The 24412-nt window shown below is 44.1% G+C and overlaps 1 protein-coding gene across 3 annotated transcripts in view; it reads left to right on the top strand.

Annotated features, from left to right (window-relative positions):
* The window catches only part of lhfpl4a (LHFPL tetraspan subfamily member 4a), a 45077-nt gene extending 25457 nt beyond the window's left edge, over window positions 1–19620 (top strand). Inside the window, exons 2-5 of one of the 3 annotated variants that reach the window (XM_048255131.1) lie at window positions 3832–4068; window positions 9568–9584; window positions 11854–11889; window positions 15387–19620. In XM_048255131.1, the coding sequence (XP_048111088.1) occupies window positions 3832–4068; window positions 9568–9584; window positions 11854–11889; window positions 15387–15440 (344 nt within the window). In that variant the 3' untranslated portion in view covers window positions 15441–19620. The remainder of the gene's footprint in view (window positions 1–3831; window positions 4069–9567; window positions 9585–11853; window positions 11890–15386) is intronic. The other 2 variants (XM_048255132.1, XM_048255133.1) reach the window with 2 other exon arrangements.
* The last annotated feature ends 4792 nt before the right edge of the window (window positions 19621–24412 follow it).

The raw sequence follows: 24412 nt of genomic DNA, 5'->3' as shown, positions 1-24412 counted from the left end.
GCTTTTAAAGTACACATTAGGACTTGACCTCAATGCTCCATCTGCAACCTGTAAAATAAGGCGCATTTGTGCTGCCTATTCACTTAATTAATTTGTATATGACTTTATATAATTACATTCAGTTCAGTGATTATATTATTACAATCCCACTGCACACGCAGGCTGTCTCTTAGGATTTAATGCGATTCGAGAGCTTTAAAGCAGGGTTCATTCAAGTGGATCCTGTTTGTGCATCTTAAGTACGTGTTGATGAATGCTATTTGGCTAATGAAAAAAAGGTGGACTGGGCTGGTCCCGTATGTGTGTGTCTGGAACAGTACATCTGAACTTCAACTTAACAATGCAGGATGCAGTGAATGTAGAATGTAAATCTGATGATTTACTGACACGTTTTGAGCAATATCGCTAGGCAGTGTCCCTGAGTACTGATGGTCAGACATGTTCCCATTGATATAGCCTAGGGCAGCATTTTGTTTTTCTGGAGAACTTTAATCATCATGGCAATTCATCATGATCATCCAATCAGAACACATGGAACCGGTTATGTGGTTGCCCAGCAACATTGCTCAAAATGTTTGCTTGATGTATCATCAAGTGTTGTGACTCTGAGCTATTTGAAGAAAAGTTATACTCTTTCTGAATAGTTAATATTCCATAAAGATTTCATTATTTCACTATTCTGTTACTCACTGACATAGTTCAGAATCGAGTTTAGAGACATTAACGGCATTAATGCCTGCTGTGTCAGTGCTTTCCTTTAGACCTTTGGCGCCTGCATGTGTTATAACAATATTATTATGACCGCCGCGCAGCGAAGCGGCGGTCATATAGGTTTAGTCAGATTTTTTTTTTTTTTTTTTTTTTTTTTTTTTTTTTTTTTTTTTTCTTTTTCGCATGCCCAAATTTCCGTCAATGATTCCCGGGACACTGAAAGACCGGGGTACACAAACTTGGTGAGCATGTACCCCACATGGATAGCATGGAACCGTCATTTTTCGTTTTCATCTGCAGCCCCGCTGGACTGGACCCCGAAGGAGGGTAGGGCGAACACAGTTCTCTGTGAATCTTTTATGGTATGTTGGTCTCAAGGGCCCACATCAACCTGGCTCATAATCACTCATTTGTGATTTGCCCCCCCCCCGGTAAAAAATGAAAATCAGTAGGATTAAAAGAAAGCCAAAATAAATATTCATCATCATCATGGCTGCATTTTCAGTATTGGCGAGAAGTAGTCGTTTGTCCACTAGATGGCGCATCGTTGCAGTGAGACGTAATTTTGTTGGAAGTTAAAAGTGGGTTGGAAAAAACTATGGACGCTTCATACAAGGACAGTAATTTACCGCAGCGAACATCTAAAAAGGATCGGACGATGTTCACATGAAGTGTAATTCCCATTTCTTCTTGAAGCCGAAATAAATCTGAGGATGTTTATCGGACATGCTTGGTTTTTACTGCAGGTACGTTAATCTTGTAATATCAATAAGGACCTAGGTAATGTTACCGTTAGCGTTGGTTGAGTGATGGAGGCATTTGATTTATTGCATTTGTAGAAAACTATAAATGCGGTTATACCAAGCAAATGTATAGCAGCACTGTTTGTATCTTTCGACTGTCATTTATTGCACGTGCTACAAAATCATTCTGTGCAATGGAAGATTTACCAACGTTACACCGGTCTGATACAGTTTTGCCTATAGGCTACATCGCGTGAGACTGAGGCGCCTGTTTATTTTTGTTTTAAGTGCGTGCAGGGTGTGAGAGGGGAATCGATGTGCTTTGATTACAGCTTGGTAGTTGTAGTCTGTGAAATTAAAAGCACGATGTGTGTGAAGTATCCAAACAATGACACCTTCATTTCATTATGGCTGCTTTAGCAAAACACCTTAAGCTACTGTGTAGTGGGTCCCATTTAGAAGTGGCTACTTCATTCAAGGCTTTCCTTGACTCATGGAGCTGCGTGAATGTTATTACAACTTTTCGCCACGATATGACAGTTTAAGTCCGCTTTGATACTGTAAGGCGAAGCCATTGGTTTCAAAGGAGATTTTATTTGTGTGTCGCCAGCATAGCCTATTGACAATTTATGTTGTCAATAGGCCTACCTTATAATCCTACCTGTAGCTTAGGGAAGCTAACAACTTTCTATTAGGATCTAGTTTGTTAGTTACCGTTTTGTCATAACTCCCTGATGCATTTTTGCATTTAGAATAGCCAGAGCGTATATCTCAATCGGAAAATTAAACAATATCGGTGCCTATGGACTAGGCTGGGTGAACCCAGCCTGATCTGCCCGCTATTTATTTTTGATTTCTTAAAAGATTGAGCTTGGTCTGATGAAAGCCAGACTAGCCATGGACCTCAGTTAAACAATGCAAGGGAACATGAATCAGCCTATATTTGCACTAACAATAACGGACAAAAAAGCTCTTCAACTTTGGCCCGTTAAAATGTGTATGAACAGTCTAGCGGCGCATTTCATCAAGGCCCATTTGGACATGTCAGTTATTTGCACCACTGGTTAGATGTAAAACAGCATTTCGCTTCAGACTAGGCTACTGTTACTTAATTTGTGCATTAACAATAACGTTTCAGACTACTGTTACTTAATTTGTGCATTGACAATAAAGTATTACATGAACTAAAGATGACTAAAAATCTTATGTAGAAGAAGAAACATTCACAAAAAAATCCATCCATCCAAAATGACCTTTGTTTTGATAGCTGTTGAAAACGGCATGGAACTGACAGAGAAGTTTTTTGTTTATAAATACATAAAAAAAATAAATAAATAACATTATGCTGATACCTTTTGCTTTTCCCAAATACAATGTAGCCTACAGGTGTAAGTGACCTTTCATCAATCCAGTTGCAATGGATGAACTGTGATGAACTGCCCTACTTGTGATTGTTTAGAGATTTTAAAGGTTTTATAACAATTCTACATCTTCTTTGGCTATTCTACAATCTATTCACCTTTTCAGCACCAGTAGGGTACTTTCTGTGCAGCCGCACACACACACTCAGGCATGCCAAACAAGCATACACAAAGTTTCAAGAGTGGGGGATGGAGTAAAATATGGAGACAAATTGAAGTGTGATTTATTTTCGCGGAACGGATGTACAGGACTGAGCGGCGGTCATATTTTGTACCGCTATGCGGTACATCTAGTTATAGTAGCATTGAAGTGGCTTGTCAGCAGTGGTGGGCCTGCCTGCCTCCTTCCTGCTGTTTCCTGGGTAGCCTTGTTTTGCGTGCCCTCACTGCGGCTCCTTTTCCAGCCCACTGGAGTGTTGCAGCCTATATCTGATGGGTAGTGGGGCATGGCACCTCTCCTCAACTTTCCTCTCTTCTCCTCGCCTCTCTTCTCTTCTTCCCTCATCTTCTCTCCTCTCCTATTCTCTCCTCTCTTCTTCTCTCCCCTCATCTTCTCTTCTCTCCTCTCTTCTCCTCTCCCCTCATCTCTCCTTTCCTCTCCTCTCTTCTCCTCTCCCCTCATCTTCTCTTCTCTCCTCTCCTATTCTCTCCTCTCCTCTTCTATGTATAATCCCTTGTATGAAGAGTGCGGGAGGCTAAAGGCTGTTCCCTCGTGTCTCGTAGCTTTTGCTCTCTCTCTCTCTCTCCACTAACTCTCTCTCACTAACTCCATTCTCTCCCAGCCTCCCGTCAACTCCCCAAATGCCTCTCTTAACACAACTATAGAAGGAAGCTTCTCTCTGTGTCTTTCTTGCACACACACACACACACGCACACACAAACACACACACAAACAGATTGTCTCACAAGAAAGCAAAGAAATGAGATCTCTCTCTCTCTGTGTCTCCCCTCTCTAGCGGTCTGCTTGGTGCTGGGTTGTATGATATTCCCGGACGGCTGGGACGCAGAGGTGATCCGGGACATGTGCGGCGAGTTCTCGGGGAAGTACACACTGGGGAACTGCTCCGTGCGCTGGGCCTACATCCTGGCCATCATCGGCATCCTGGACGCCCTCATCCTCTCCTTCCTAGCCTTTGTCCTCGGGAACCGCCAGAGCGACTTCCTTCACGAGGAGATCAAGGCTGACAACAAAGGTGAGGCGGCCAGACACCTTCGAAATAAACAACATATAAATAAACAAAAATAAACAAATTATAACAACACAATCACAGATGCCTTCTAAACCATGTTTAACAGTACATTAACTCTTTTGATCTTTAGGGCACTTTCTGTGTGTTACAGTGGATACTTTTTTAAGTGGTAAAAATGTCTTTATATAGTATAGTATCCACACACTAGACACGAAATAATATGAACTTTAGAAAAATACGTCAAAATACGAAGTGGCCAATTAAAGTGTGACTAAGAATGAGTAATTCTGGTAGCAAAGCCATTTTGAACTTCTGAAGCTTCCATAATGGAGTCAATATTAACCGAACCGGAAAGTCAATAGCTGTCAAGCTATAGTCAGGCTTACAGCATACTGAGGGTCTTTGCTCATCTTGAAAAGCCACTAATATCAGTTGATTTGGAAGCAAATAACTGCTAATTATCAGGTAGTGGCACTAGTTGGACACTCACTGCCATAGACTAATCAGCAAGTTAAACTATGTTGTTAAGTTTGAATACAAAATTGTTACACCAAAAAATTAATTCCAGTCAGTCAGTCTAATGAAACTGTCCTCCGGACCTCCGAGTTAAGGATCCTCACTAGCCCTCAGTTACAGGCACTCCATCTCCAGTTTGTTCAAAACAGCTGTTGGTCCGCCTCGCCTGTAACATCTGTCTCTCTCGGCGGCGTGCAGTCACTCGAGCCTCCGCTGCTCCTCACCGAGTGGCACCACTGGCGAGGGCAAGAGCTGTGATGGCACTGATGACATGGGTTGGGGCAAAGGACGGTGTTTCTTGTGACGGCATCAGAGAGAGACTCGTGTCTTGTGAATATTTGATCTGGCGTCTCCCAGTCATTGCCATGGCGAGCTTGTGGCAGTGTCAGCCATGTTTCGTCATTTCCCCAGTGACCTGTTCTCCTCATGATACACCTTTCATTACCCCCCTTGGTAAAACAAAGAACAGGCAGAAGAGTGTTGTTTAACAACAAGATGTCAATGCTGCTGCAAGGCTAAATCATTTACGATAAGCATTGTTGGTGCCGTGATAAGACAGTCTTACAACGTGATCAGAGAAGAAAAAGAGGGTGAGAGAGAGAGGGAGAAAGAGAGAGAGAGAATGTGTCGAGCTGCCTGTAGAGGGAGAAAAAAGGGGGGTCACCTCCCAATTCCTTCAAAGCCTTCTGATTCTATTGAGGAAGTTACCATGGTTACGTGTCAGATTCCGGCAGGATAAGAAGGGCTGCTGCTTGCTCCCCAGTGACTCTGTGCTGTGCAGCTGTGCTCTCTCTCTCTCTCTCTCTCTCTCTCTCTCTCTCTCTGTATTCTCTCTCTCTCTCTATACTCTCACACACAAACTGATTATGCCCAAGTGTTAATGTGCAAGAAATAAATTTGTATCTAAGTGGAAATGCATTGTGCACAGAACACTGATGTGTGCACGCACACACACACACACACACACACACACACAGAAACACAAACATGCATGCTCAAATTTATGTCATGGCTGATTTGGGTGCTGTGGTATCTGGGCCTGTCTTTGAGTGTGGGGGGTCTAAGGAGGGCAGAGAGGGGAGATTTAAGGGGTTTTTGAGATGTGGGTGGGGGTGGTGGAGGTGGGGGTTACAGGATCTGTGACTGGCTGGGAATCGGTGTTGCAGCATCATAAAAACCTGCTGGCAGGGAGCCAAACCTCCTCCAGCTTTTATTTGTTCCCTCTTTAATCCAGTCCTGTGCAGCCTCACCATTAAAATGGCAGATAGTTCTCTCTCTCTCTCTCCCTCTCTCTCTCTCTCTCTCTCTCTCTCTCTCTCTTCTTCAGAAATATTATGTAGGTTTATAGTTTATCTGCTAGCATGGTCAATCACATGGCCAGGTAAGATGGCCAGGCCAAGTACAGTACAGTTCCAAAATAGCTCCATTTCCTTCATTTGTGCTGGGAAGTTCATGACATACCAGTGTTAAATGAGAATCTTTAGAGCCACTCTCTGGTATCGCTCTTCAGAGGGACGTTGTTGAATAAAAAACAAAAAGACAACAAGACACACAAAACACATTTAATTTATATAGCGCTTTTCAACACACACAAGAAACCCTGGACAGGGACAAGCACCGACTTTAAATTCACATGTTGGCCAGTAAGACGTATTCTAGAATTTTCTATGAGGAAACTGACATGCTGAAAGCTGATATTGATAAAAGCATCAGCTCAATTAAACACTATGTTTCACATATCAAAGTAAATAAACACATTTTTGTTGCTGAACAATGCTGTGTGATAGTAATAGTATCTGTAGAGTATAACATACTAAAATCCTTCCTTAAATGTACGGTATATAAAGTTTATTGCCATCTAGTGGTGAGGCTGCAGATTACCACCAACTGAATACCTCTCTAGAGTGCAGGAAGATATGGTGTCCAAACAGGTGATGCAGAGGAAGTAGATTGGGAACAAAATAGAACGTTCAAGCATTGTTTTTGTTTTTCTTGTTGAAAGGGTGTATAGCTCCCCAGAGCCTTATAGATATACCCAGAGCCATATAAAGGTACCTTTATATGGCTCTGTAGCTCCCTAATTCTGTTCTGGAATATCCATAGCTCCCTAATTCTGTTCTGGAACTGGGAGTGGGATAGCTGCTGGGATGGGCAAAATGAATGGGAGAAAATGAATTGGCATACCGTCTATGTATTTCTGAGCTAAATACTTCTCTGATATTATTAATCAACATGCTAACAGACCCAAAATTCTGTTTCACACTATTAATCAAATCACCAACCCTCCACTCTCACCTGCTCCCTTCACAAGTGCTGATGCTTGTGAGAAATTTAAGAAAATTTTCATTGATAAAATCAAAAACATCAGAGCACTGTTCTCTCCCCCTCCTCTGCCTTCCCCCCAGTTAAGGTGTCTTCAGGCCCTTTATCTACTTTCAGTCACTTTGCTGATGTATTGCTAGCAGATCTCAAGGACATAGTCCTCTGTATGAAACCCACATCTTCCCCTGGTGATGTTGTCCCCTCTCCTATCTTGAAAAATGCTTTTGATGTGTTGGGCCCTTCTATACAGCTAGTTATCAACTCCTGTTTGACATCTGGTGCTGTCCCTGCCTGCTTTAAGCATGCGGTGGTCCAACCCCTGCTTAAAAAGCCCAACCTGGATGCAAATTCTTTGAATAATTCTGATTACTTTCCTTTCCAAGGTACTGGAGAAAGTAGTGCTGGCCCAGTTGCTTCCCTTCCTGACTGAGCATAACATCCTTGAGCCCTTCCAGTCAGGTTTTAGAACACTCCACAGTACTGAATCGGCTCTGCTAAAAGTCACCAATGATCTGCTTCTCACTCTAGATTCAGGTCAAAATGCAATCTTGGTTCTATTGGACCTCAGCGCAGCGTTTGATACTGTGGACCACAACACCCTCCTTACCCGTCTTGAGGACTGGGTAGGCATAAAGGGGACAGCACTACTTTGGTTCAGCTCCTACCTCAGACACAGAACCTTCTCAGTATCCCTTGGTTGCTCCTCTTCCTCCTCAGCTCCTGTCTCCTATGGGGTCCCGCAAGGCTCCATTTTGGGCCCTTTGCTGTTCTGTTTATACATGCTCCCCCTTGGTGACATCATCAGGCAGATATGAGATATCTCTTTTCACTTCTATGCTGATGACACCCAGTTATACCTGCCCTTAAAATCTGATAACTCCATTCAGCCTCTTCTGGATTGTCTCCAGGATATTAAGTGCTGGATGAATAATAACTTCTTTCAGCTAAATGATGATAATACAGAGGTCATAATTTTTGGTCCTTCTAAAGCTAGACCCCTGATTAAAGGAAAATTAGCCCACCTCTCCTCTTTTGTCAAGCCACATGCCAAAAATCTAGGTGTCATCCTTGATTCAGAGCTCTGTTTTAAAAGGCAGATTAGCTCTGTTATCAAGAGTAGCTTCCATCAGCTGAGAATTATTTCCCATCTCAAACCCTCTTTGTCTCCCAAGGACTTAGAAACAGTAATTCATGCATTTGTTACATCCTGGTTAGATTATTGAAACTCCCTCTATCTTGGTCTCCCCAGTCCCAACTTTCTCGTCTGCAATTAAAATGCAGCTGCTAGGTTGCTTACTGGCACCAAGAAATACCAACTCATCACCTCTGTACTGGCCCCCTTACACTGGCTCCCCATTAGTTTTAGGGTCCACTTCAAAGTCCTTCTGATTGTTTATAAGGTACTGCATGGGTTGGCTCCCTCATATATTTCAGACCTCCTCCATCCCCTCTCAGCATCCAGGTCCCTTAGATCTGCCGACAAGGGTCTTCTCTCTGTGGCCCGCACCCGCCTCAAGCAAAGAGGCGATAGAGCTTTTGCGGTAGCAGCCCCACGTCTGTGGAATTGTCTGCCCCCAGATGTTAGACTGTCTCCCTCCATCACCACTTTTAAATCAAGACTAAAGACACCTTTACTCCTTGGCCTTCCCTGCTTCCTAGCTGTCCATCTCTATCCTCTCTTCTTCATATTCAAGTGTCTTCTGTACTGTTGCTATTTATTTGTTTAGGGCTGTCTATTTGTCTATTGTATTTCTGTATTTGTCTTGCTTACTTTCTCTGTGCTTGCCTTTTATATTTTGCTTGCTCTGATTTGCTTTTATTTTCTATTTTTAGCCATATCCTCTGTACAGCACTTTGGTCAGTGGAAACTGTTTTAAATGGGCTCTATAAATTAAATTGACTTACTTACTGACTTACTTACTTCTGTTAACTGGTACATGCAATCAAATATACAATATTCATGGCTCTGCATTAAGACAACAGGTTCCCTGTATGATGTCTCAGTTCAGGAGACCTCTGCCTTGATACAATAGTGGATTTGTACTTATCTCATTGATTTGTTAATCATGAGTAAGATTGTATGCTTTGCTTCACTTTTTTACTTTTCCACTTCAATTATTGTACACAGCAAATTCATCAACTTAAAGGAAAAACAGTCTCATGTGTCATGAAATGCACTGAAAAATAAAATATTTAGGCCTAATGCTTCTGAGGGCCGTGTCAGTAGATTTACAGTAACAGACTTCAGCCAGACTATTCCTGACTCTTAAGCATCCAAATCAAATAAAAGGGCTTAAATGACAATGTGCAATGTGTGCATAAATGTGTTTGCATATGCAGCGGTAATCTTTCCCAGACCGTAACACAGAGAATGTTAATATTGATGCATGTCCATGTTAGTGATAGTAATCAGAGTGAGACTAAGGTTATAGGCCCTCATTCACTGCAGACTGCAACGTGAAGAAGGGCATCCATCTTCCTCCACAGATTTGCTACAAGGACAGGCTGAATGGGTCTAACGTTTTGACATTTCCGGATCTGTCTCAATAAGGTCCTCCTTTCAATTCGAAGACCAGTCCAGTGCTGCAGTATTTTGACCTTGTGATTTTTCATGACAGTGACAGGCATGTGAACTAAACAAACCCTTTTATTCTGTCTTCACAGATTTTGCAGTATCGAGGGTAAGTTAACCGCTGTTGTGCCTTCTGTGATTGTGTCGCTGTGTGGTGGTCAAAGCGTCAATGTTGTGTGGTGGTCAAAGCGTCAATGTTGTGTGGTGGTGGTTTCACATTCCTCACAGACACAGTAGTGTGCAGTGTACCTTGCCCAGGTGTACCAACTCTTAGCTCTGCCAGCACTGCCCACATCACATGTGCTCCTACTGGTGCTCCGAGTCAGACCTAACCTGGCGCGTCTGGCGACAACACACACACTTGCATGCCAGCCATTAATGTCGCCGGCTGAACCCTGTCCCCTCCGGGCGGCATTGCTGTAAAAAAAAAATAAAGCGCTAGCTGTGGGTAGAGCAGGAGGATGGGGTGTGCATGTTGTATGTCAGCCCCGGCTCCAGCCTCCTCCAGGCTGAGTGTAGCATCGGCGGCTACTCCCTCGGGACAAGAGGCCGCCTGCATTACACAGTGTAAGCATCAGTGAAGCAGTGCCTGGCACTGAGTGCTGGCACGTAGCACGTGTTAGAATGGGCTAAGTGGCGCTAACATGTCCTTTAGAAATAAATCTCAACGCACCAAAGGGAAGGAGGGAGAAAAACACCCTCAGCCTATAATGACTAGATGACAGCCGGAGTATATCACAACAGCAGTAGCACAGCAGCTGCTCAGATATGGTGTGAATTGAGTGCAGCGCGTTCTCCATGAAAAATGAATAGGTTAAAAAGCAGCACAGATGCCCAGAGCGGGGAAAACACGTACGTCAAGCAGCTATTAGTCTTGTCTACGAAAAAAAAAGGAGAACTGAATTTAACGTGTCTTTGTTTAGAACACTTAGTGAGAGTTTCTAATGGGAGTTGAACAGAGCTCATAAACAGAGTACATAAGCACATAAAAGGCTCCTCTGTGTAGTTCAGCTTAACCCGTCAAATTTGCCCGCAGATAAATAATGAAGTAGGGGAGACCGGGTATGGTTGTAACACATTTTTCTTCAGCACCTAAAACTACCATTTCTTTTAAAGCTACAGTTCTGGAACTTTTTGGCAAAGTACCCACATTTGTCTACTACAAGTGGCAACCATTTAAATCTCTTCAACTATATTACAGAATTTGTGAGATTATGACAAATACAGTGTGTACCTTTGTTACAACCTACCCCACTACTGGGGTAGATTGTAACACCTATTGGGGTAGATTGTAACAGGTAAAAAAAAATGCAGAAAAACAATGGAATTCCATTTGATATACTGATTTATTGCATAAACAGGGTACACAGGGTGTGAAAATAGATTCACCAACATATTGTATACCATACAATCCGTTCTTCACATAGAGAATGAAGATCATATTAACGTTTTAAAATAAATATAAAAACCACAGCGTTTATACTTTTGTGTGTGTATGTATTTGTGTCTCTCATGGAAAGAGAGAGAGGGCTGAACAGTCACACACACAAAGATGAAATTAAATAGACATTAAATGGGTCTACTAGCCCCATTCCACAGGTTTTAACATATTCAAAAATTGTGTTACAACCTACCCCACCACTGTCATCCATTGTTTAGCTAGCTGTATTAGCATGGTGCTTTGACATTAGCAAGAGAGAGCTACACCATTCTTTACTAGAGAAACTATAGTTTGACCTGATGTAACTCATACAACTGTATCTACAATGGTAAAAGCACTAGAAAAAAATAAATCTAAAAAAAAAAAGTTACTTTCTTACCTCAGATGTTGAATTTTTCTCCTTACTCCGGGATAAATGGCACTAACAACTTGAAAATGTCCATGTGTGATCGTTAAGGAAGTCTGATCAGTCAGAAACTGTCACATGGCTCATATCTTATCCCTGATTGGTGGAATTGGTGATGTTACAACTCCCCCCATGTTACAACCACACCCGGTCTCCCCTACCTCAGAATCCCCAGCATAAACTTGATCATATTTACAAGACAACAAACTCAACTCAACCACTTTTAAAATGACTTTTAAAAAGAACTAGTATCGCCGGTGTATAAGTGCTAGTGACAGCACTACTGATAAGATAGATAGATAGATAGATAGATACTTTATTGATCCTCAAGGGGAAATTCAAGATAACCTTCCTAGTGCAAAGAGAGTATGTCTTTTGGTGTGAAGCAGAAAACATTCTAAGGTAGAAAACGCTAGGGCTGAAAAGATAAGTTTGTATGGACAGAGTGGACAAAGAAGCTTTGAGATGTTGAAATGAAATACATAAATGACCTGCCTGCCACACAGAGACTAACAGTCCTTTACATTGCAGCCACTGCACCTGACTTCGACCCTCCGACTGGATGGAGTAAGATCAGTTCATCTTTTCCGATTCTGACCGTTTATTCCCAAGACTCATTCCAAGCCGTCTCAGTGGTTCTGTTCCTCCAGAGAGATGTGCATGGCCAACCCAGTAGCACGCAGCCTCTCCTGACGTCTGTCCTCTCCCTTGTCTCCTCTGTGACAGTCCACTCAAAGCACAGACGCATACACACCACTCCCAACAACAACAACAACAAAACAATAGATTTACATAGGGGGGGGGGGGGGGGTCTCAGTACAACTACCAGAAATGTGTAGCACCCACCCATGTGCCCTACCACTCCCATAGCCTTTGGGCTTACAGGGAGGCTACACCTGGCACGTTCACAGAGCATCTGCTACACCGGGTATGTTCAATTGCAACAATTAGATTCCAGAGTAATCGATGGAACTGGCTACACCAGACGTGATAGTGGCGCGTACGTTAGAAAAAATGACACCAGTCTTCGAAAAACTATATTTACGCTCCGCATGGAGCACTTCACTAGCAGAGTAGATTTGAGCTTTTCTTTGTCAGAAATCCCCCTTTGAGGGACTGACCTTATTGTATATGGTTACATATGATATGGGCAGAAACTGTCTGTGTGTTGTACTGTATATGGGTGGTCAGTGTGGGCTGTGTGATGCTGTGTGTGCCCTCAGTGTCACACTTAACTGCTACTCTAATGGGTCTGGCGATCTAGTGTGATTTCCCTCGGACCTCCAAGGTCCCTGTTTTCAGCCTGGTTGCTCTTGTGTCAGAGAGTAATGAGCTCCCCGAGCCTTGTGTGTGTGTGTGTGTGTGTTCTGTGCGAGTTTGTTGTTTTTTTTTCTTTTTTTTAAATAATGGACATGGAGTAATTAATATTTCACACAGTTGTTTGTGGGCCAGCACATTGCAACCTCCCACGAAGCAGAACCTGTGATTCAGGGCAAACATCCCAAATGTTCTGTAAACACACATCAGGTCTGAAGTGTGTGTGTGTGTGTGTGTGTGTATCCCAGGTGGCATTGTAAAGCTCTGCCAAGAGTTTTCTTCTCTCTCTACCCCATACCTACATCCTCCCATCCGACTCCTCCTCTCACTGTCTGGAGTGTGTGAGTGTGTGTGTGTGTGTGTTATGTGGGGAGACTGTCCTATTCATGCTGTTCTGCCGGTCAGCCTGCCAAGTCTGACACCTGCTATGGTTGAAGCACCGGGGCTGCGTAAAGAGATTAGAGGGGTTGTAATCCCTGCTGGCGTTACTCTCCTCTCCTCTACTTTGCTCTCCTCTCTTCACCTCTCCTCTCATCTCCCCTCCTTTCCTCTCTCCTCTCTTCTTCTCTCCTCTCCTCTCCTCTCCTCTCTGCTCTTCTCCCCTCCACTCCACCCATGCAGATCCCGCAGATCCCCCCCTGTACAGCCTATAGATGCTCTAATCCCATCTTCATTAAATTGGCTCGAGTTTGGAGGTGAGTCATCAGAGTAGTGACATGGCGTCATGATGCTCGCTGGCCAGGGTCAGGTAAACAGCAGAGCAGCTGTTCTACTCTCTGTCCAGCTCAGACCTGATTGGCTGAGAGAGCGAGGGCTCTCTGGAGCAGAAAGAGATGAGCAGTTTGTCTCTTCATCAGTGCTTGCAATTCTCTCTCTTTTGACAGTTCTTTTGTTTGCTGAAGCAAATTGACAAATAGAGACATTCTCTCGCCATAAAGGTCATTTGTTACCAAACAAAAAGAAACCAAAGCAAAGCTGTGCCCAGGCAGCTGCAAGCCAGAAACACAGCTCAATAACTCCCTTCAGAGTGCAAGAGACGAAATGGGGCTGTTTGAAGCACTGGAGGCATTCATCTCCGAGATGGAATGAGCCCTTGCTGAAATGTCAGTAAACTTGTATTAAAGCGTGACCTTTCCAGGATAGTCTGTTTGTTTGTTTTGTTTCTCACACAGGGATTGAACACCCCCTGTAACGTAACACAAAGTGTGTCCTGTTTATTTCCATGCCACTCTTCCATTTGTTTTCCACTTCTGTTTTTTTTTTTTTTTATATTCCTGTCGTGCATGGAGCGCATAAGACCACATCACAACATGCTCAGATGCAAGTCGGGCGAGTTGGGATGTGCGTGCGTGTGTGTGTGTGTGTGTTTGATTGAAAGAGAGCAAGAGAAGGCTTACAGATAACTTGGTGCTCTGATCATATTTCACACAGCAGATATGTCTGCCTTCAAGTTTGTGGACCAGCCAGGGGGATTGACTGTGAGAACGTGGCTCACCAACAGCAGTGAGCTTTAGATATACGAGCCAAATGCCTACAGTAGAAACCCAGCTGATGGGGCCTGTGCTCAGCACAGTAAAAGAAACAGGAGTACAAGCCTCCAGGTGCCCGTGTGGAGTAAAAGAGTGAGGAGGATGTCAATAAGGAGCAAACCTGTTTATCCACATACACTGGTCTTGGCAAACTGTCTGAATTTTGAATATGATAGCCTATGAGATTTTTTTTTTTTTTAAAGGTACACTATGCAAGATTTTCCTCTTTACGGAGCCAAATTGATGTAAACAAACTTGTAATAGAATCATTCACCTAGCATAGCTATATAGCATAGCCGTAGCGAGTCGCTACCGAGAAAAACAGCCATGCAACTTCAAGAACAGCAGCCTGACAAATCTCGCGAGAATTGTGAAACATTACCTTGTCAGTAGATATAGCTCTTTGGAGATAGTTTTTGCCTGTTGTTAATCCTTCACCTCCACAACAAAAGCATTTTCATTGTGTACAGGAGGGATCTCGTGTGTAAGTCACGAGAAGATTGCTATTTACAACAGCAGAGTAAAATATAGATATATCGCAACTCTAGAGGGAGCTCTACAGTTACCCAAAATACCTAAACCTGTATAGTGTACATTTAAAGAAAACACATATACATGGCTGAACAAGAGAGAACTGATTCGGTTCCTACATATTTTTCTAATTCCTCTTTGGATGTTGTCTGGTGCATCATTAATGACTTCAGCGTGCCGTAGAAAGGGGGGTTAGGGGGTTGGTTGTATTAAATCTGACATCAGTTTTACAGATGAACCGCCTCACATAATATGTGGGTCTGATCTGAGAATATGTTTGTCAAAGTACTTCCTTACACACACCAAACGTCTGTGCACATCCATGTTTTTGAGTCAGGATAGTGATTCACGGTTGGTGGCTCACAGTCTTCACATGACTTCCAGAGCCACTGCCCTAAGACATGTCAGCTTGGCACAGAGGACAAATCGGGACTGACGCTCCACATTATGCTGCAGAGCATTCCATAATGGCAAAACAATTGTGAAATCTCTTAAGTTTTCCTAGATGTCATAATCCCGCATAACCTTGTTCCTTACAGTTTGCCACCCGATTCCCGTGCTTTTTCCCCCCTGCTGTAACCCTGCCTTGGTTCAGTGTCCCCCCTCTGTGTCCCCCAACCTCTTTAAAAGAGAACAGTTTCTAAATTCGCTTCCTCTGTCTCTTGTGTCTTATTGTGGTCTTGGCAGATTGAGATCCGGGATATGAAGGACCCTCGCTATGGAGTGCAGCGGTTTCACTGAAATGTTGGTGCCTCCTCCCGCTCCTCTCTCTGTTCCTCGGGCTCCAGACACCCCCACCCTTCCCCCTCGCCCCTCCTCTTCCTCCTCCTCCTCCTCTCCCCCTCTCCTCAGGTCAAAGTGTCTGACCTCAAGAAGGAGGCTGTTCACACAGCAGTTTTGTAATATAGAACTGGACAGGATTCTTGGAAAAGAAAAAAAAAGAGAAAAGGAGAAACTATTCTGTATCATTTTAGATGTTTGAAGAAGACCTACTAACAAAGAACAATGTCAGCTTTACAAAAACCAACACCTCTGGGAACATGATGACAACAGAGTATTGCTATTACGTGTTATTCCTATGATGATGATGATGATGATGACGAAGATGAAGATGTAATTACGATAATTATGCTTGCAGCAGCTGTAACCAGTTCCAATCTGCATATTTTATCAAAAGAGAAAAGTTAAAGATTTCTAGCTTTAAAAAAGAAAAAAAAAAATGGTTGTTATGAATTGCATATGTTCAAGCGCCTGGGTGCTACTTTGGAGACACATGAAAAAAGTACAAACCAAAAATCTGAAAAAAAAAGAGAAAAAAACTTTTTGTACAGCAGTGTGTAATTCTGTCCTTTTCTGACCGATTTTGAACACCCTATTTGTACCTGTGGTCCTCTGCCTCCGAGACTTCAGAGGGACAGATGGCGTATGTTTATTTGTAAATAATGTCTTTCTATGGAAACAGGGTACAGGCTTAAAGAATTTATGCTATTTAAGTTCATATTCCCTTCCCTGACCCTTTCAAGAGTGTATTTGTCAAACTACACCTTATCATTATTGTTTCACTTCATATATCCTAATATGTAAGCCTCCAAAAATATTATTCCACCATATACAACTGATTATGATGATGATGATGATGATAAAGACAAAAGTGATGGTAATATGTTCTACTGAGATCAAATAGTGAACATGTAAATGTGTTATCATTTACTATGTTTTTCCACTTTTACTGTATGATGTTCACAATGCAGTGATTGATCTAAAACATTCATGAGGTCAAGCTGTCATGGACACCCTTGTCTTGTTGTGGTTCTTACTCTTCATGGGTTGTCTGTGATTGCTGGGTTTCTGATCAGTTCTTGTGGATGTGTGTGTGTGTGTTTTTTATTGTTTGTGTTCTTTTGTACCCCACTCTGTTTGGAGGAAATGCCCTGCATGCTGCATTCAACTCAGGCCCCGCCCTCATCACAGACTCCTGCTGGCCCCACAAGGACAGGCCTGACCAGACGATTATCAATCGCTCTCACCCTTCATCAGTCACGCCCCCTGGAGGCCACCACCACCTCCACAAACACACACACACACACATACACACACACACACACTCTCTCTCTCACACACACACACACACACACACACACACACACATACACACACACACACACACACACACACACACACAAGACTGTGAAGCCCAGTGGACCAGTGCCTGACTACACTTCCACAACGCTCCGCTCCTCTCTTCTCCTCTCCGGTGAGAAGGATGCCTCAGCAGTGGAGTGGTGCGGAGAGCGGCTAGCGGCGCTGCATTCTCTCTGCTTCACTGGGTGGTCTGTACTTTTCACAGCGGGACGCCAGCCCACAAACATTACGCACTGAGCCGCTCCACATCCTCAATGAACAGCACGTTTTTCAGCGTAGAGGAACCCCCACCACCCACCCACCCACCTATTCAACTGAGCTCTTTCCACACACACCCTCCCATTCTCACTCAGTACCCTTGACTTACAGTGTAAAGTATGGCCCAAAAACAACTCTGGTGCTTTCATAATGGTTGTTTTTGTTTTCTTTTTGCTTTGTTTTGTTTTGTTGTTTGGCTGTTCTGTTCAGATGGGAGAGGGGGGTTACTAACGAGCTGTCCTTCAGTTTACTGTCCAGCATTTCTCTTTGGGTGGCAGACTGCTCTAGAGTCAAAGCCTGCAGTTCTTTTGACAGCTGACCCGAATGCTGACCCCATCTCCCAACCACCCCACCACCCCCACACACGCACACACCACACACACACTTTTTGGTACCACATCGTCACGGCCACCTTAGAGCCTCCGGTTACTGTGTTGTCCCAGTGGATGTGGGTGAGTTAGCAGTGGACACCACAGCTAGGCACACCGGGGTTCCCTCCACTGTTTTGGGTGCTCACCGTCTGGCCCCCTGGTCTTCGCATCAGCTGAGCCGGGTAGAAGAGAGGCCGTTAGGGGGGATTATCTCTAGAAGGTTCCAATGGAAGGCTGGCAGTTGAATAAGGTGCAGAGATGCAGAGCAGCAGACAGATGTCCATAGTCGGACACCAGGATGGTCAAGGCCTAGGCTGAGGCAAACAGCGTTCATTCTGTTAACGCCAGGAGGAGGACAAGAACTTTCACAGAGTTTCTACAATCCCTCTTTTACAATCTGTTCCTTTCTCTCACCCTTTTCTTCTGTCTCGGTTCGCTCATCATCAGTACCGCTGAGGACTTGTAAATGCAAACAATTCTATGTTTCCTTGATGGTATTTCAGTGAGTGTCAGTGTGGTTTTGGGCAACTGTTCTGTTTTTTCTCTTTTCTTCACTTTGACCATCTACTCATCATTCAAGTTTGTTTTGTTTGGTGCCGTTTCTAATCTGCCACTGTGTTAAACCTGACCAGTGTGTAGGTTTGATCTCAGATCATGACCTGGTGTGGACTTCCAAAAAGAAGGGAGACATGTCACAGGTGGATTGTCAGATTGATGTACTGTAATTATGCACTAGTTATCTCCTCTCATGTTACTTTTGAGTTCTGGTGGGGTCATCTAAAGCCCTTGTGAGAGAGGGGGCGGGTCAGGCTGTATAAAACAAAGAGTAAAGTAGAGCCAGACTGCTCTATCACTGGGGAGAGGTTCCACTGCGTCCTTCAGAAAAACAAACACATTCCAGTTTGGTGTCAGAAAATGGCCAGCAGGGGTGTTCTGGAGAGTTCCTCTTACACCATTCGGCCATTTTGTTGTGGTTTTGTTCCTGAACCCTTGTCTTTGTCCAGCACCGTATCATCTGTGGAAATGTGTGCAGGTGGCCATTCTGGGGATGGAGGAGGGCGAGCGAGAGACGTCACAGTGACGCGTTCCGCACCCTGTCTGACGCACGGCAGTCGCTGATGAGAGCCGATGCTCACCACGTGTGCACCCACCTCGGCCTCCTCACAAATATTTACGGAGAGGTTTTAATACGGCGAAGCCTTAGGTGGGCGCTGTGTGCCCTTGCAGCTGGATGGGGAGCTGGGCTGGAACATCTGTGTTGTCCTAACGTCGGCCTCGGAGAACAGCTCCTCTCTCAAACTGTCTCCAGGTCCAACGCATGCAGGAAGCCAGCCTCTCACCACCTGTCCTGCGGAAGAAACAGATCGGCCAGATTTTTTCCAACACGGTCCCTTACACCAGTCTCACAAAAAGCACACTCAGTACTCCATGTATGCACACACATGGGTAAGTGCAGAGGCAGGAGGAGAGAAAGCTATGGCAGATTACATATAAGGGCTTCCCTAATGGCTAGGGCCCTTTGCCATGGTAGCACTCGATACCAAGGGGAAAGAAAGGGGACACAGCCTGCACTTCACAATATAGTGATAACGGTGGTAATAATTACAATTCACTCAGTTTCTCAGAAAATGCAGAATATTTCAGATGGTTTCTACACGGCATTGTGAATGACAAAAAGCATCTCTGAAAAATGGAGGTGATTTAAAATTGATTCTAGGTTGAAAAAGAAAACATCTCTAAAAGACATTTTCTGGCTAAAAAAGCCTCTGCACTCACTTTTCTTTTCCACTTACTTTCTCATAGTTTACCATTATTTCTGTTTTTAATATGCCAAAACAAGATATAAAAATATGACAAACTGTGGACATATCTTATTTAACGGTATCTATCTTGAGTTATGATATGTAACTGCTGCATATATTTTTTTCCCCTGTGGATCCTGTGTTGAATGCATTTCTGTTCATTATTATTTTTTTTATTTATTTTCAATACAAAGTAAGATGCTGCCTGTTGTCTGTGTAATGAAAATGGAATATTTATGCAAGATTGTCAGCAGAGAGTCAAAGATGGAAGCATAGTCATCACCACTTAGCCATTGTTGGTGTTACTGTTTTATCAAAAAAGCAAGAAATAAATCAGTTGAATATCAACACACGTTTTTCTTTTTTAGCACTTGTGTCAAGAGGCTGTCTAATGTAGCCTTCTTTCAAAGATATATTATAATACAATAAAGATATTATAATAGGTCTACACAACTCATGTTAAAAGACTCAACATAGTGATGCCCTCTTAGCTGTGAAATTCACCTCTTTGCTCAGTTTTAGTTTTCAGGTGAGTTTTATCTTACACTATATTTAATTTTCTTTTCCAACTGCCTTCAAAAGCATTACATTATAACAATATTTTCCCCACATGCACCCCCCACACCATGTACAATATATCCACATGTCTGCTATAAGCCGTTGGCAGTTATTGACAGATATTACATGCTAGTGTGAAGCTCTGTGACTCAATAGCTGATCATTTGAGCAGGTGGATGAAGATGCTGCTGATGAGGATGTGTCAAACAACACGCACACACACACACACACACACACACACACACACACACACACACACACACACACACACACCACACACACACATGCACACACACCCACACACATGCATACACACACACACACACACACACACAAACACACACGCACACACACACACAAAGAGAGAGTGAGATAGCTGCTGTGCCCTGAGTTCCCCTGCTGACCCTGAGTCTCATCTGTTTGCAAGCAGCCAGCCGTACGGAAAGGCCACTGGACTGTCACTGATCAACAGTATCCGTCCTGACGAGACGAGAGTGTTCGCCTCGCTCGCCTGCTGCACTGGACTCATGACTCTCTCGAGTCACACATGCCAGCTACATGAGGCGACCGCGTCCCGAGTGGCTCACTGGCTCCACATTTGCCATTTGTGTTCAGCTTTAGGTAGGCTACGGAAGTCGTTACAGTTTTTTTACAACTGTTTACACACATTTTCAAAACTCTGTGTCTATTTTTCAAAACTCCACACACAAAATTCACAATTGCTCACACAAAATGCAAAATGCCTGAAATCTCCAGCAAAATGACACACAACATTGAAATGTCACAAACACATCTCGGTAACACTTTACTTGACAGTATCGATATAAGAGTGACATGACACTGTTATGACACATGAACCCTAATCCTAACTTCTAACCCTAACTCTAACCCTAACCCTAAACCTAAACCTAACCCTAACCCTAACCCTGACCTGAGCACCTTCCGGGCAGTGCTGCCTTGAAGTCATTGGTGGGGGCCCAAAAGACCATATAACTGCAGTCTTTGCCAAAGCATGATACTCAAAATGTCTGTCAGAGGCATCATATGTCATGTGCTGACCCATTAGCCAATCAGGTACATCACCGTGAAACGCAAGCTTGTGGTAGTCTCTCCTGGCTCACCACAAGCAGCTCTACACCCCACTGAACTGGTTAGCATCTGTGTTAGCGTGCTATTTTTAGCCGCGCTTGTGGGGCACTGAAAAGAAGATGTGCGTGCATCACGTTAGGTCACGTGAGATTGTGCAGGCTTTTTGTTTTGCTTTTGTTGTTGCTATATGCGTTTGCCAAGATGGAGAGGAAAATAAGTGCAGACTTAAACTAAGGCTCTTTGCCCACAGATCACCCACCCACCTCTGTTTGTCAGCCTGAGGCCCTTCGCCTTAAAAGCCTGCGTCAGACAGCCAATCAGGAGAGCCTCTCTTGATTTGGGTTCTGATTGGGTGGGACTAGATGAGTGCATCTAAAGGTCAGAGGCCACGGCTGAAGAGAAGGTGATATACGGAACTTTCAAATACTGCAGGGAAAAGCCCGGTCTCCACACAGCCCATTCCTCAGATAGCCTGTTTATAGCCAGGCAGACACTGAGACCCTTTTTCTCAGTCATGTACGACATGGTAACTCACATCACGCTACACGTTTCGATCGCCAGTGATTGCTGTACCCACACTGCACGGTCGAACTGCAAGACAGCCCACAAAAATGTCTGACATGCAATAAATCCAACTCTATTGGCCAAGAGCTTGAGCATTGATTGTCTTCTAATCAGGCATCATCAGCCTCTTCAAACCGCATGACAAATCAAATGGGAATTCTGCCCGAGTGTAAAGCTTGCTAGGCCGATATTGTGTAGTTGGTCTGGGTTACAGTAAAATGGCTTCTCCTATACCTGTTTAACAAGCACTTGAGCTGGCAATAATTGTTTTTTTTCTGCAGGCTCATTCACTGGACACAAATAACAATGATATAATGCTAGCCACACAGGAGTTTTAGAAGTCATTCTGTTGTTATTCACTGTTTACTTAAAAAAACTTAAAAGAATTAGTCACTGGAAGTGAAACAGGAGCCCACAGAGTGAGATGGCGCGTGATGGATAAAGAAGAAAGAAGATAAAAAAGCTAACATGCAGGATGAAGTGAAACCGACAGAAAGAAACCTTTGAAAATCACACCAAAGCAAGAACATGAGAGAGAGGAAGGGGAGGGAGAGAGGGAGAAATGGAAAGAAAGAGAGAGAGGTAAAAAAAAAGAGAAAGGAGAGGGAGAGAGGGAAAAATGGAAAGAAAAAGAGGTTGAGAGAGAGAAAGGGAGAGAGGGAGCAAGGAGGGAAGGGGGTAGAGAAACAGATGGGCAGTCTGTCTGGCACTCGTTTTCAGAGGGCCATTTCCTGTCTGCTCACTGTGTTGTGGTCACTTGCTGCTGGACAGAAAGGCAGAGAGAGAAGAGAGAGACAGTGAGACAGAAAGATAGACAGAGAGAGAGAGAAAGGAACACATGTGAGGGAGAGAGAAAGAGAGAGAAAGAGAGAGAAAGAGAGAGTAGACAGAGAGTCAGCATGTGCTTCAGAGGGAGACAGGCAGAGGGAGGAGAGGAGAGGAGGAGAAGAGAGGAGAGGAAGAGAGGAGAGGAGAGGAGAGGAGAGGAGAAGAGGAGAAGAGGAGAGAGGGAGAGAAGAGGAGGAGTGTCTAGCAGAGGCAGACAGTCCTGGACGTTGCCAGAACGTATGCCAACCCACTAGCAGGCACTAAATGGGCAGCCACACGGCTGCCAAGTGCACAGGGGAGGCGTGGAGGGCAATCGTCAGGTCCGTTCTCACTTTGATCACGCCGCCGTGGGAGCCTGGCATCGCCTTGGAAACCATGCCCGAGCCCGACTGGCGCTGAATGGATCCCCTACGCCGGCGCTTCGACCTCATTGGCTGTCTGGGGTCCACAGCTGTGCACCTGTGTGGTCCAAGTGCTGGCTCCACACTCCCCCCCCCCCCCCGCGCCCCAACACACACCCTCTACTAGAACAAGGGATGATGATGAGGAAGAATAAGCAAGAGCTTGAGTTGCAAAGGGGATGGGAGAGAGAGGGAGAGAGAGAGAGAGGGAGGAAAGAGGGAGAGAGAGAAAGAGAGGGGGAGATAGAGAGTGGCAGAAGAGGAGGAGGTCTTAAAATGATGAACTGGATCATTGCCTCATGGCCAGAACAAGACTCAAATGAGAGGAAATGGCAGAGAACAGGTCACTGCATGGTGAACACAAACACACAAATGCACAGTCAGAAGGTTAACCATGTCAGAGGAATGGAAAAGGATACAAATGTACTGGGCTGGATTCATTTAATGTGTGTGTTTATGTCTATTACATATTAACAAGCATACTGTATGTGTGTGTGTGTGTGTGTGAGTGAGTGAGTGTGTGTGCGTGTGCATTTTCAATCACACGGGTGGCCTATGTGTGTGGTGAGTGCCATGTGGCAAAGTAGCTCTGCGTAGCACGACGTCAGAGAGTATGCTCATCTGGGTATGTATGAATGAGTGTGTGTGTGTGTGTGTGTGTGTGTGTGTGTGTGTATAAAGAGAGAGCATATTTGTGCGAGAGGACGAGGTCATATGCATTTAGCACGCTCTCACACGTTGTGACCTTTTCACGCACACTCTCCGGTTCTGGTGAAATGACTGACACGTTTACTTTCCATCTGAAGGAACAACATGTGCTGGATGACTCTTTGAGACCACACCTTATCTGGGGCACAGATCCAGACCCACACACAGGCAGAGCGTCTACAGGAACACACTCATTCCTACGAGGCCTTATGGTATAATACCTTCAACGATGCAGGGATGATTTCTATAAAGGGATAGAGGCCATAACAACATGACCATAATGGAGAAGTGATATGTTGGTGGTCAATATGACACGCACGCACGCACGCACGCACACGCACACGCACACACACGTCCTAGACCTAGACTACCATAAATTATACAATTATTATACAATACAATCATTTGTTTTTAAAAGGTGCTATTTTTACATTTTCCCTGAGAAACACAGGTCCATGGAAGCATCAAAGCAACGGCCTATACTTCCGAAATCATAATGCTTTTTGACATTTAGTAAACAACAAAATCAAGGGTATTTGATGATTCTCTCAGAGTGGTTCTTAAAGTGTTTGCATTGTTATTCAGTTCAGATTTGGAAATTGTTTCTGCAACCTTTTTATTGTATACTGTGCTTTGCTCTGAAACGTTCCACAGTTCTTTTGCTGAAATGTTCACACACACACACGCACGCACGCACAAACACACGCACAAACGCAATTTTCATTCTAGTCAGAAAGAACAGTCACTACTACATCAACTGAAAGCTCAGATGTGGTCCTGTTAGGCCATGTGTGTGTGTGTCTGCATGTGTGTGTGTGTCTATGAGAGAGAGAGAGAGTGTGTGGGTGTAAAGAACACGCCTTAATTCGTCTCAAGGCACAGCGTACTATAGCAGATTTGCCTTGCTATATTAGCAGGTATAAATCAGATGTTCAACTTTGTAGCAAGATGCTGGCAGTGGGCTCAAAGAAGAGCTGATTCCGGTACGGACT

The sequence above is a fragment of the Alosa alosa genome, chromosome 10 (genome assembly GCF_017589495.1).
Source record: "Alosa alosa isolate M-15738 ecotype Scorff River chromosome 10, AALO_Geno_1.1, whole genome shotgun sequence".
Classification (NCBI taxonomy): Eukaryota; Metazoa; Chordata; class Actinopteri; order Clupeiformes; family Clupeidae; genus Alosa; species Alosa alosa.
The sequence above is the reverse complement of the archived record's forward strand: the minus strand, read 5'-3'. Positions and strand labels throughout refer to the sequence as shown.